At 41.9% G+C, this 13720-nt stretch overlaps 1 protein-coding gene across 6 annotated transcripts in view; it reads left to right on the top strand.

The window, feature by feature from the left end:
• Window positions 1-13720, top strand: part of LOC115341334 (cell migration inducing hyaluronidase 1) — a 119643-nt gene that overhangs the window by 67284 nt on the left and 38639 nt on the right. For all 6 annotated transcript variants that reach the window (XM_030014124.2, XM_030014122.2, XM_030014119.2 and 3 more), the window contains exons 7-11: window positions 3787-3857; window positions 4599-4694; window positions 5324-5445; window positions 7653-7794; window positions 8606-8797. In XM_030014124.2, coding sequence (XP_029869984.1) covers window positions 3787-3857; window positions 4599-4694; window positions 5324-5445; window positions 7653-7794; window positions 8606-8797 — 623 coding nt within the window. The remainder of the gene's footprint in view (window positions 1-3786; window positions 3858-4598; window positions 4695-5323; window positions 5446-7652; window positions 7795-8605; window positions 8798-13720) is intronic.

Below are 13720 nucleotides of genomic sequence, written 5' to 3'. Positions count from 1 at the left end.
TTTTTCCAAGATACCGTTCCCACAAGTTACTTATTTCACTTTATTTTCAAGCCATCCCCCAGAGATTTAAGAAGCGTATCTACACACACGCAGTGGATTGGTTGGGCTGAACATTAAGGAGGGTAGAATAATAGCCGTGCAGCCCTGGCTAAATACATATAGACGTACATACAGCATATTTTTCTGCTTGTCCAATACATATTCAGGGACTTGTGCAGCACAGAAATTTAGCAAGGATGGATTTATGCTGTGGACTGTAAATGCTTCTGTGGCCAATACAGTGTCTGTGTTGGCACATACACTGTTGAGAATATGTGTTATTTACCCAACTGTAGCCATTATATTTTTTGTGTTTAGCTGAATTTATGTAGGCTTTTCTTTTAAGAGGCACTAAGAGGGTCACTGCAGAACATGAAAAAAAATATGCCTTGTAGGAAGAAGTGATTCAGTACAGCAGTCTGTGGTAACAGACAAGTGTCAGCGGGGCACATGCAGATGGAGTAAGATTTGGGGTGGTTGAAGAGATTGTGTCAAATATTATAGGGACTCCCGTACACCAGGTAATGCATTTCAAAGAATCAACCAGGGCTGCAGAAATAGTCTCCAAAACCACGCTATCTATCTCCATCAATGCAATGCTTGCTCTCAAATACCCGGAACCCATATTAAAGCCCAGTAGCCTTCTGGGTTTCTTTTCAAAGACTGAAATTAGGGAAACAGAAAAATATTTTTGACATTATACTTTTCTTTCCAATTGTGCAACAGGAAGAAATTGATGGGTTTCGCATATGTTTATAAAAGTAAATTGCACTTGATGTTTTTAGGCTGCTGTGGTGTTTTAATGCTAGTTTCTCACTTCTTTGCTTTAAATGCTTATAATGGAAATACCATAGAAATTCATCGATGGAAGTGTGACTTTCAACATTGCTATTGTTTGCAGTCAAAAAGCTAATCCTTGCCATGATGTTACCTGAAATACCACAATATTTCCTTATATAAATAATAGGGACATTGTGGGTACCATAATGTGGTATTAGTTGGTAACTGTTGTCTCCCACCAGCATACTGGTATGTGGAAAAATACCTGCACCTTGGTGCATTATTTAAAAGACTGTATTTTTAGGAGTGTTCTCAGCGTTTAAGTTCATCAGCTTTCAAAAAAAAAATGTTGTCTGGATGGCAGCTGGGACCAGATTTACAAAGGCAGTTACATGGCAGAGTGGAAGACAGGCAGCTTTGTCAGACGTATCCAAGCTTTTCTCCTTAGGCAAATTGAACTTTCACTTTAGTGTAACAAGATTTAGACATATCAGTTTACGTTTCAGACACATCTATAACCATGAATAAGGATGTATACACCTGACAGGTGCTTTTCAGAATTTTTTGGAAGATCTTAAAAAAAAATGTTCAGGATGAGAAAATTGCACACACACATCAATACGTCAACCTGTATGGCAAAGGAAGGCTCTGACAGAGGAGAGTGGATGGATTTTTCTTTCTAACGTGCCCGTGTACGTGCTCTCACCACTCACCGCCCGACACCCAGAATTTGCTGGCTGGTCCTGCTGAATCCTCGTTGTCAGATCTTCTCAACTCCCTGCCAATGGCTGGGGCTGACCGTGGGCATCACTGAGACGATAGCAGTGTAAGCCCCAGGCTTAGGAAATTTCTATTTCACAGTTTGTGAGGTGCCACTTGAGCCAGGCTATTCAGCTGTAGACTGGGTTGTTTTCTGACTGGGGTGGTGGCAGGGGTTATACGGACAAATTTCTGTCTCTCTCCCGTTGCTCCATGTTCAACCAGATCTTAAAGTTGTGCAACTCCCCCTTGCTGTAGCAGAGCCGATGAGCAATGCTGATTTGTCCAAAAATGCTTCTGTACTCCTGGCACCTCTTCCAGTTGCCTATTTGCTGAGTCCAGAACATTAGGAATGAAAGGAAACTCTTGCATTCCTCCTCTATTGTTGCCCTTTTGAAAAGTGAGTTTACTCTTTAAGTGTGAGCTTTTTTTTTCCCTTCTACTAATAAATTAAAAGAAAGCTTTTCTGCACTTGATGACATAGTTGTTCTGTTTTGAATCCCACCCATATATCACTGGTTTGGCTCTGGACTTACTGGTCCCTTCATTTCGTATAGCCCAAACAGATTGCATGTGTCTTTATGTGTCAGGGTTGAATGACTTTAAAACTATTTTTAGTGATAAAAAAACCTGGGAGAAACAAGTATTTTAACATACGAAATGGGGCAAAACCTTGAGCTGCAGAACTAGATAGCTTCTTATTCTTTAGATTATTTTGAGATTATTTTTGGGCCATCATCTTTTTTGTAATATGTTTTGAATTTGGTGACCAAAAAAAAAAAAATTATCTATCTTGCCTGCTGAGTGATAAAATATCCTTCCTGCCCCCCTCCCCCTTCTCTCCCTGGATGGAGATCACAGCCCGGCAGTGCCTTTGGCAGTTGGCACACAGGCCAGTTTTCCAGCAGGAGCATCTGGCGTGCTGGCAGGCTCCCGAGGCAGTTGTGCTGGCAGCTTCCGCTGCGCCTGTCCTGTGCTGGGGCTGAGGACACGCCACTGGGACTGCCCCCCCTCGAGGACCCGTGCCCGGTGCGTGCGTGGGACCTCGGCACGGCGTGGGGTGCGCCAGTGCTCACCCAGAACCTGCTCCTGCTGCCCCCAAAGTGCGGGGCTGTGAATCCCAGCAAAGCCCATCTCACGCCAGTGGTGATTTGTGCATGTTTTAGTGGCTGTCTGTCAATGTTTGTGTATGTTTTCTTCTGAAGTCCCAGAGCGGTTTACGACTTCGCTTATACCAGCAGATGGTAAATGTAAGGTGACCTGCAGGACTCAAGGGTGAATCTTGATGCAGTTGAAATCACTGGGCATTTATACCTATAAAGACATGTTTTAATCTATGGGACTGCTAAATTCAGGGTAGCGGTGACAGTCTCCCTACCATCCTGAAAACATATCTTTTATTCTGTTAGTCATTAAGAGCAGATATGCCTGAACTTCTTCTATTTGGAAGAGAAAACTCCCTCCTGACCCCTACTAATTGGGTTCACCTCCAAGGTTGGCAGGCACTTTAGTCTCTGTCTCCATTGCTTACTCATCCATGTGCTCGTTCTCCAGTGCTGCTGATAGCTATTGAACCTACTCAACCAATAACCACCAGGCGGTAATGAACTTACTTCTGACATGGGATCATATTTGAACAAACAATTCAGACTCATAAACCTTGTTCAATGTTCAAAATAAGGAAACTAGATATGCAGAGGCTATCTAGGTATTTTTTATTGTCCTTTGCCAGCCAGTCTGTCTGTTAGAGATTTTCATGGGTCATTCCAAAGACAATTGTGATATACAAGGTTTCAGTATGAGCTATATTTATTTAAGCAGAAGTGGTTTCTTTTCATATTTTTCAGTGTACTCACGCACACACACACACACACGCACACGCTCACAAAAGATTTTCAGGCTCCCCAAGGAGCTGCCAGTGTCCCTTGGGTCTGTCACACACAAGACTCTTTAAACACTCATTTAAGAGCAACACACTTGTTATAGGAGTGTATTAAGCAGGGATTTGTCTTCAAACTTCCTTCTCTTTTGATATATTTACTGAAGAAATACAGAGTGTTAAGATACTTTTAATTTTAACTAAGCTCCTGTCACACTAATCAGGCTGTTTTGAATGCTGTGCCCCTAAGAAAAGTGAGAACATCGGGCTATAAAAAATATGCATCTCATACATGACATAACTTAATCATTTCTCATTTCATTTTCCAGGCACCCATGGAGTTTTATTACCGTTAAAGGAAATCCCTCCTCTTCTGTTGAAGACCACATTGAATATCAAGGTAATTCAGATACAAAATGCTGGCTTGACATTATCTCTGGGAGTTATTGGAGTTATGGCTGAGATTAATTTGGTCAACGGTGTTTTCACTTGACACTGCATTACATCGAAGCTCTGAGCAGTTGATGGTTAGACATACTTAATTGAATGCTGTCTGTATATATTGCTTCTTCCCATTAATGCAGCTGAAGCAGCTGAGTGGGGTATAACCTAGGTTATCCAAACCCTGAGATAAAAGGTGAGATCCTGCACCAGTGTAAATCTGTGTAACTCCGTTGAGCTCAGACACTGCCTCTCTTAGACACAAAGCTGTGGAACAAACCCAGTTCACACCAGCTGAAAATTTAATCAGTGTATCCTGTATTGGTAGCCTCAAAAACTCTTGCGAAACCATTTTCTTGCAAGCTGAAGACTTTTGAGTCTGTGTCTTTTCATGACATTTTCAAGAGCAGCTAACAACATGGCTTGCTACAACATCAAATAAAAATAGCAATACATTACAAATCATTGGGTTTTTAATTGCCTCTTGATTTTTGAAGATTTTTCCTCCTGATTGTCCAAGCAGTTATAAAAGTGTCTGAAGCCTCATTCCAAGATCACTAAATTTTTTCTGGAAGCTGTGCAGGGCTAATTCTGGATAATATAGCCAAAATATGCAAACACACACATGGACCATTACCTTTTCAGTTCTGACTTTTATCAATTGCATTCAGTGATTTTGCCAATGTTTGTTTTTTTACAGGTCACAAAGGGTCAGCTGTGGCCAAAGTATTCAAACTATTCAAAGCTGAGAATGGAGAACATTTTAACGTCTCTTCGACTAGCGAGTGGGTTCAAGGTAAGAGGTCTGTGTGCCATTTAACTCAGTGGTAGATAGTTGGCAAATAGGGTGAATCATCCTTTTTATTGCAATACTTTTCCATTTGGGAAGAGTGGACTTGCTAGCTGCTGTTTACTTCTCCGCTAACCCAAGTAAAGAACACGCACAGATTCTTTCCCCAGTTGTCTCCAGGACTCTCTGAATAACTGGGATCCTTTTTCCTTTACTGCACTGGGTATGACATTCCATCTCTATGATCTAAGAGATCACACACAACCTCTTACTTCTTTTGACTGCATAGTCATCATGTCCGTGTTTCAGACAACATACAGTAACTGGTCGTAACTTGACTTGAAGATCAGAAAAGGCAGCTAGGGAGGACACAGATCCAAAATCCATACCTATTAATAATGCTCATACTGCATACTCCAGTTATGTAGCTTTTAATAACTCTGCTCTCCCTTGGCTGGTTACACTTCACAGCATCATTCAAAGCGGCTGACAGAATGGCAGGAAGAGGCAGGAATCAGATCATCAGTGGAGAAACTTGTGAATGATATCTGAGATTGTATTATGCTTCATGCATTTTTGCTGCATTCATTAAGCTTGACTTTCAAATGAATTTTCTTGTTTGCACTTGTCTCCAGATGTCGAATGGACAGAGTGGTTTGAGAAGCCTGATAAAGCGAGATCTAAGGACATGGAGAAGCTTTCTGACTTCAAAGCTGCTCATCCTGATAAAATCTGTAGGCAACCCTTTGACATCCAGGTAGGCTAGCTTACCACACACTTTAGAGGGGCAAGTCCTCTTCGGACTGACACTGAACCCCCAAATAATTGTGCTTGTCAGTAATTTTTGTTTCTAAATAAAAGACACAGATTATTTTACTGCTCTAATACATAATGAACAAAATCTGATATCCAGTCTTGTATCATTCTGAGACAAAAATTTCTAGAATTGAGCTCCTTTCAGTAAATTCTGGCTTCTGGCATGAAAAGGAGTACAGGTGAGGTCATGGACAGCACAGAAGCTATCATGAAATAGATGGTTCCCTACTGGAAGATTAAAAGGAAAAAGCACATGAAAATTTCAAAGTTTTTAAATGGTCATGGAATGGACCCTACCTAAAAAATTAATCACAAAATGTAATGAGATGGTAAAGCTACCAGCTGTAGTATGTTGCCAAAAATACCCGTGAGCTTCCAGCCATTTCTTGGTGTCAATTGCTTTTCCTCTGTGGAAAGAAATTTGAATTCTGTTTGGGGCTAAACATTATAATTATGCCATCAGGCCAGCATGCTGAGGAGAAATCATATACCTTTTCTGAGACTGCAAAAGCCTCTCTAAGGACAAAATAAAAAAGGCAAAACCCAAGATTTTTTTTGCATATGTTCACCATATACTTTATATGTCTACCTGGTAAAACAACTACAGCAGAAGCATTGCCTAGCAAAAGACAATAAAATACTTCATATCTGTGGGAGGCAAACCTAAGGTTCCTGCATACTCTAAACCAGTGGAGTTGTCCTTATTCACAAGAATGCCTCTATTGAAGTAAATGGGAATGCTGACAGTATGAGTGAAAGTTTCCAGGGCTAGATGTTATAAAGAATCTCCTCTTGAACAGAAAGGAAAAAACTGCCCTATAATTTTCTGCCAGGTCTTAGCAAATCCACATTAATTTCTGCTTCCATATATGTATATTAGAAGTGACAACTCAGTTCAAAATAGGGGTCAGATGTTTGTTATGATACAGCCCCTTCTAGCATGCATATTGAAAGAGAAACAAGAAAGATATTATTCTTTTCAAGAAACGAACCTTTTTTTCTCTTCTGTTAAATGACAGTTACTTTTTTTCCATGTATATTAAAAGCAAGACAACATTTTTCAGTTTATCCTGCAGATCTTATGGCAAATCCTCAGGTAGTGTAATCTGGTGTTGCTCATTGCTTTCATAAAGTCACACTGATTTATAGCAGCTGGTCTGCTCCGGCTATGCTACATACAAGAAAATTGAAGATATGATGATAATAACAGAAGCGCAGCACAGCCAGAGGCACATTCCTTCAGCTGACAGTGCTAATCCTATACATGGCAGTGGGGTGTATGCATTAATAAGGAAGGTCTGCATGAGTGCGAGAATCGGGATCAGGCCCTTCATTGAAAGATGACTTATCTCCTGGTGCCTTGTTAAAATGCACGTGATATTTGGATTGCCCAATGCATGGCATCGCATTTTTGTGAAAGAGTCAAGAGAATTGCAAGCTACAGAGCCAGACTGTGAAATTTAACATGACCCTGAGGGGTGACATTGCCCCAGCAGGAACACAGGAGAGGCTACATATCGCACTGCTTCTTGGCATGATACAGCCTTTTTTCTCAAGGCAGCTCTACAGGCTGGTACTTGTATGTGAGAAAAGGCCACCTCTTCTTGCTCCTTTTAGAGCGACGGGTGTTGCAGCAGCTTTGTTTTTGTCTTAGAGAGACTGATCCATGAAAAGAAGAAATAAGACCCCTACCTCTTTCTTCTGCAAGGTTCAGACATAGCCTAGCCACAAGCAATGAAATGAGCGCAGTGAGGAGGCTTGAAACCATGAGTTCATTTGGGTGCAAGCATCTGTGTTCAGTCTTTTCATCTGCCCTCAAACCAATGGCAAGAGAAAATCTAGGGCACTGAGGCAGATGTTAGTGGAGCTCAAAATACTCGTCCCAAAAAAAGCACATGGTCTTAATATAGATGCAGGAGAAAGGCACGCACCTAGCAATAATCTATGCAGCTTCGGATAAAATAGCTGTGTTTGAGCACCAGCTGGAGTGCCGGCTGGATAGCGTATATAACAATCACAATGTTTTGTTATACAACTGTTGTCCATGACCCAAAACAAAGCAAAAGCCTCTTCTGATGGCATCGATGTTTTGGTGAAATCCCTTCACCTTAAGGTATTACCTGTTTTATATTTCTATTCTCATGCCAGGCAATGACGCTTGATGGAGCTAATTTAACAACTGAGGTTTTCTACAAGAGCGGCCACGATTACAGGTTTCTGTGCCATGGCAAGGACCAGACGGGTGAGGGCTGCCAGAACTACAGAGTACGGTTCCTGTGTGGCAGATCTGGTATGTGCCCCATGTTTGAAAGCCAGACCAGGGAAAAGCAGAAATACTGTCTTCTGATGACTGGCTCTTGTTTGGTGTAAGAATAACTTGAGTAATTTCCCAAGCTAAAACTTAGGCTGGGCTATTGACATGAACGCAGATAAAACGGCTGAAGATTTATCTCGGGAAAAATTCCTGAGCACTAACAGAGGCAACAGGGTGTTGTCTCAAAGGCCCAGCAAGGCTGTGGCAAATACTTGGCAAGTCCCTTCCTGTAAATATCTTGTCTTTTGCTAAAGCATTTTGGGATGAGGTAGGATTAGTCAGACTGTGCGAAGACAACAGGTTTTGAAAGCAATACTTTATTTTGTAGTTATTAATTCCAACACTGCTGTCCCTAACCTGGTCATTAGACAGGTCATTAGGATTCTTCAGTGCTCAGCTGGTGGAAAAAGAAGGGTGGAAGACTGTTGTTTTGCTGGAAAAAACAGTCATGTTAAAGACCACTTGACTGCTGTAAATAACAGAGGCCAGTGCCCACAAGTGCTGCTGCTAAGTGGGTGTGGTGAAAACGAGCCACTAAGATCTACATTTAAATTTAGTCCTGGGGTTAGTGGAAAAACCACCTGCCTGCAACTGAAGGAAAACACTTTCTGGTTTGCTCCCTTTCCAAGCCAAAGCCAGTAAAAAACATGTTTGGAAGAGTTAACTATTTTTTGTTGCATGACGAAATCATCATTTTTGTGGAGTTCCAGGCAAGAAAAAAAAAAAAGAGCCAGCATTTTCTGATAAGATTAACTGAATTCTCCACCCTTCCATTCTGGCTTTTCAGTGAAACCAAAGCTTACGGTAACCATTGACACCAATGTGAACAGCACAGTCCTGAATCTGGTGGATGACGCGAGCTCATGGAAACCCGGAGACAGGCTGGTGGTTGCAAGCACTGACTACTCCATGTACCAGGCAGAGGAGTTCCAAGTACTGCCGTGCAGAGCCTGCAGACCCACCCAGGTCAAGGTAGCAGGTAAGGTGCTTCATCTTGTCATGCTGGTGTTGCAGTTCACAAATTCTGTCATTTGCGCTAAGCTGACTCCATTAAGAATTGCAAAGAGTTGAAAGACACTTGAATTTGACAGCTAGTTCTTAGATGCTTTTGGAAAACATACACGTTTTCTGCTTGAAAGCCATCTAGCTTGGTTCTGGTTCCTTTCTGCCTGCCCTTTTCATAGCTGACTCCATTTTTTGTCCCCAAGCACACTAGTGAATGGATGTACTTATTTAAGAGAGACAAATACAGGTCATGTATTTGAAATGTTCAGTTTTAGGTAACTGCATTTGAAAATGTATCCCTTCCTAGAAAGCAGACGAGCACAGCTGATCTGAAGAGTGAGCTAGGGCAGGAGCAGACCGTGAGAGACTGTAAGCCTATGAAGTAATGTGCAGTTGGCTATTTTCCTAAGAAAGTTATATTTAACAAGAACTGTAATCTCACATTTTAGAAATACTGTTTTGTACTACTGAAGCTACTGTTTCTCATTTACTGTGTCTCTAGACGGCATTGCTTAGAAGTGATGTATTAACCAAACATTTCTGGAGTCACGTGTCCAGCAAGTTGTCCTGAGCCACAGCCCTGGGGGAGACGGAGTCGGTAGGGTGCTGCCTGAGTTCCTCGGAGCAGCAGGAGCAGGAATCTGTGCAGAGCCACAGCATTTGTCTCTTGAAGATGACTAGCTCAACTCCAGAACAAACTGCTTTTGATGAAAAGACATTGTAGTCCAATGATTTTAAAGTGGCCTTCCGATACTAAGTCCAATTAAGTAGCATAACCATGATGAAGCACAGACTATCACCGATATAAGCATAAAAGTGAAATCCAGCGCGGGAGATTTGCATCTCCACTTGAGTCTGTGAAGTGGTCTTTCCCTTCCAGAACTATGTTCTGGCACACTGATAAGCAGAGCATGGAAATACCACGTGAACAGCCTTTTCTGTGAATAGATGAGGGATTTTTAACTTCTGTAATTTACAAAAGCAGAAGTTATTTTACAATATAAAAGTATGTAATAGCTGAGGCTGTATTTCAAAGGCAGCATCTGCCTGGTGGTAAATCATGCATGTTACATTATCTTTTCCTTACACACTGGCAATTGCTCTAGGCAGAGGTTTTGTCTGCATTTACAGTAAGATCTTTCTGAGAAATCATGAGGGTACTTGGAACATCCAATGCACCAGGGAGTTTTCTCAGTTCTGTGAAATGAACTACTTCACCACTATCTCTGATGCAACATCTTCTGGAAGGTACGAATATACTTCCTTTGGCAACTGCCTCCCCACAGAGCTCTAGCCATTCATTGTTGGATGGCCCAAAAGTGAGATGTTCATCAAGCCAAGAAAAACGTTATTCACAGTTTGAATGTATCATAGTCTCATGACTTAAAATGACTAGTACTTTCAAAGAAGACACATTTCCAAGCTGAATATTTTTCTTGAGCAACTTTTGAGCTATTGGAAAAACTCTACCAGACTAGTATGATACAAGTCACATCATGAAGATGATCTTGGAAGATCGTCAGTAAAAATAAAGATGACATAGGAATATTTCTCTTAGGCTTCCCATAATCTAATGGATCTGTGAAATTCATGTAATTACATTTATCTTCCACAACAATGGCAACTAAGTTAGTTTAAGGAAATGAATAAAGGGTTAAAAACAACAAAAAAGTTCATGTGAATTTCAACTAAAGAAGCAATGGAAACACTTGTTAAAGTAATTGTGCGCTTGGTCTCCGATTACTCTTTAGGAGAATTAGGACATTCCTTTTATTACCACAAATGACATGAACACCAGGGCCAAAGTCTGCCCTTACTTATATCCAGGCAACTCCATTGACGTCAATGGGATTTCACTGATTATATAAATCAAGGCAAAATCTAGTCCAGTAATACAAAATCACATCCAACTTTCTTGTAACAAAAGCACATTCACACTAGAAAATAAAATAATCTGCCTGGTTCTAAGTTCAGTCTAAACGAAATAAAACCTGGGCAAGGCTGAGAGTTCCCCCCTGTCTTTAGGAGCCAGGAGGTCTCTGAGCTGCTCTGTGCCTGGCCATGGTGTAACTTCATCCATTGCCCTGTGCCATAACATGCAATTAGCCAGAATAAGGACCGCTAATGAGCCAGGGGGTGGGTGCTCTCCCTGCCTCCTCCCCTCCGCGGTGCCTGCAGCTGCCCACAGCCCTGCCTGCACTCTCCCTGCCCTGCCAGGCGGACGGCAGTAGCGCAGCGGTGGTTTTCGAGGTATGCTTGTCGCTGGAGGAGGCAAACACCACCGCACTGAGGGCTTGGCTTGCACTGAAACCTCTCTGTGCATGGGCATGCACGTGTGAATGCACTGTCCCATGATCAGGCACTGACTTTGATGAAACTTATGTGGATTCAATTAATTACCTGTGAGACTTCTGTTAAATAGGGCTTTGTTTGTCGCAGTGGCTCATCAAACATTGTGTGAAGGAGGAACAGCCGACAGAGAGCAAGCGCATAAAAATAGCTGGCAAGTGGTAGGCTGGCCTCTAGCCTTAACACAGGTGAGCAGCCCCTGCACAGCCTGTGCTTGCATGGCCACATTAGGCTCTTAATTGCATGCAGAAGACGTTCATCATAAATGTCTGCCTGTCTTTTGCCGTGTGAGATATGCAAGATCGCTTTGCTCCTTCCAAGAAAAGACTTCCACACAGATAGATACATTTATATACAGCGTCTTAGAGGGATGTCATTTGTAATAAGTGAAATGGCTTAATTTTCCTAACAGGTTTAGTTTAGCAGCTGAGAACTCCAAAAGTCTGCTCTTTGAAAGACAAATGATAAAACCATTCCTACCCGTGATGGTTTATTTCCCTTTTAATCTTTGGTTTTTTTCCTTTCTATTTTTTTTTAAAACAAAACCTAAATGTCAGGTCTGAACTACTTAAGAGTCTCTTTGCTTAAAAAATGGCAGAAAACCTCTGTTTTGTGGATAGACAACTTGGTGTGGCAGTCACTTGGCATACCAAGGTTTAATTATAATTGATGCTGTCATCATTTAATAATATTTTAATACACATGGTTTAGCATATTGTGCCAAATAAGTCAAACTCATTAGTTAGCTCATGTCCTATTTATATCTGATACTTCCTGCTGAAAACTCATGCTTTCTTTACTTGCTAGAAATTGATTGATTAGAGGCTGGTGTTTTCAAAACAGCTTAAGAGCATTAATACTCAATTGCCATCAGGTTTTAGTAGGACTTAGTTGTCTAATGTGGACTTCTGCAAATCTCAGTGTAGAAAGCAAGGAAGGGCACCCAGGTACTGATCTTCTGCGCTCCCTTATTGGAGTAATTACACTAATGCCAAAACTGTGGCTCCAATGAGTAAGCATGGTTTGCATGAGGACCCGGCTCTGCAGGTCCTGCTCCCGGTCAAATGGTTGCTCGCTTAAATGGAACTTTTTTGTCCACTTGCCTCTTTTGTGCCTAGATTATTTTCTCTGTGGGAACAGATTAAAACTGTTTGATCTTCCAACTTCACAAGGTTTGGGGAGGGACAACAGTACAGGGCAGAGGGAGGGAGGAGGAAGGAAGGAAGGAAGGAAGGGTTGTGTTGTTATGATAGAACTGGATAGTAGGAAAGATCAAGTATTTTGGTCTAGTTTCCCTGGGAAACAAGTCTTATCTGCATCTTGGTTGCTCTGTATGAAGTTACTACTAATGCTGATAAGTTTCACCATGGAACAAAAATGATGAAATGCTCTTTTGTGCTCCTATATGCTCTCGATAAAGCATGAAAAAACTATTTGTGCCTGGCATAATTACTCCAATTATCCCACATACTGGTGAATCTATGATTACAAGCACACATATCTTAAATCCTGCTTATTGGGTTGCAAATGCTAGAGATATGGAGTTTACCGTGATCTTGTTCATGCAGAGAACTTCAAATTGAAAATGTAAATACATAGTTGTCTAACAACTTCACAGCCTGTGTCAGCATTCATCTTGTGCTTTAAGGATGGGAGAAGTTACTCCACTGTCAAAATTCAGATACTTTTAGAGATTTAGGGGGCTCTGTTTAGAAGTTGGCATCTTTTCGGCTGGAACTTGCCAGAAGCTCTTTTTTTAAGGCAACCCCAGTGCTTGATGGCTGGACAGGAAATGTCGTGAAATGGCCCTTTCTAACAGTCTTTCAGAGCTCGCTCTTCTACCTCTGGGCATTGCCTAGAAGCAGAGTTGTCAGAAACATACTCAAGTTTACACAGCAGTTCAGAAGGGTTGGGTTTGGGCCTGATTTAAGTAAGAATTTGATCTGTTTGTCCACCAGACCTCCGTAATCTTCCCATTCCAGCTGCAAGAACTTACATGTCAGTATAAGGAGACGAAAAACCTGGAAGGTCGGAGAGAGAAAACCCTAGCATTTACAGAAGTATGTCAGCAGATTGCCAAGTAGGACAACCAGGAGATCAAGGACAACCAGGGGATCAGGCCCAGCCAGCATGGGTTCATGAAAGGCAGGTCCTGCTTGACCAACCTGATCTCCTTCTATGACCAGGTGACCCCCCTAGTGGATGAAGGGAAGGCTGTGGGTGTTGTCCACCTGGACTTCAGTAAGGCCTTTGACAATGCGTCTCATGGCATACTCCTTGAGAAGCTGGTGGCTCATGGCTTAGACAAGTGTACTCTTCGCTGGGTAAAAAACTGGCTGGATGGCTGAGCCCAGAGGGTTGTGGTGAATGGATTTAAATCCAGTTGGTGGCGGGTCACAAGTGGTGTTCCCCAGGGCTCAGTACTGGGGCCAGTTCTCTTTAATATCTTTATTAACAATCTGGACGAGGGGATCGAGTGCACCCTCAGTAAGTTCGCAGACAACACCAAGTTGGGAGAGAGGGTTGATCTGCTCGAGGGTAGGAAGGC

Source organism: Aquila chrysaetos, chromosome 5, assembly GCF_900496995.4.
Source record: "Aquila chrysaetos chrysaetos chromosome 5, bAquChr1.4, whole genome shotgun sequence".
NCBI classification, from domain to species: domain Eukaryota; kingdom Metazoa; phylum Chordata; class Aves; order Accipitriformes; family Accipitridae; genus Aquila; species Aquila chrysaetos.
This window is presented reverse-complemented; position numbering and strand designations above follow the sequence as displayed.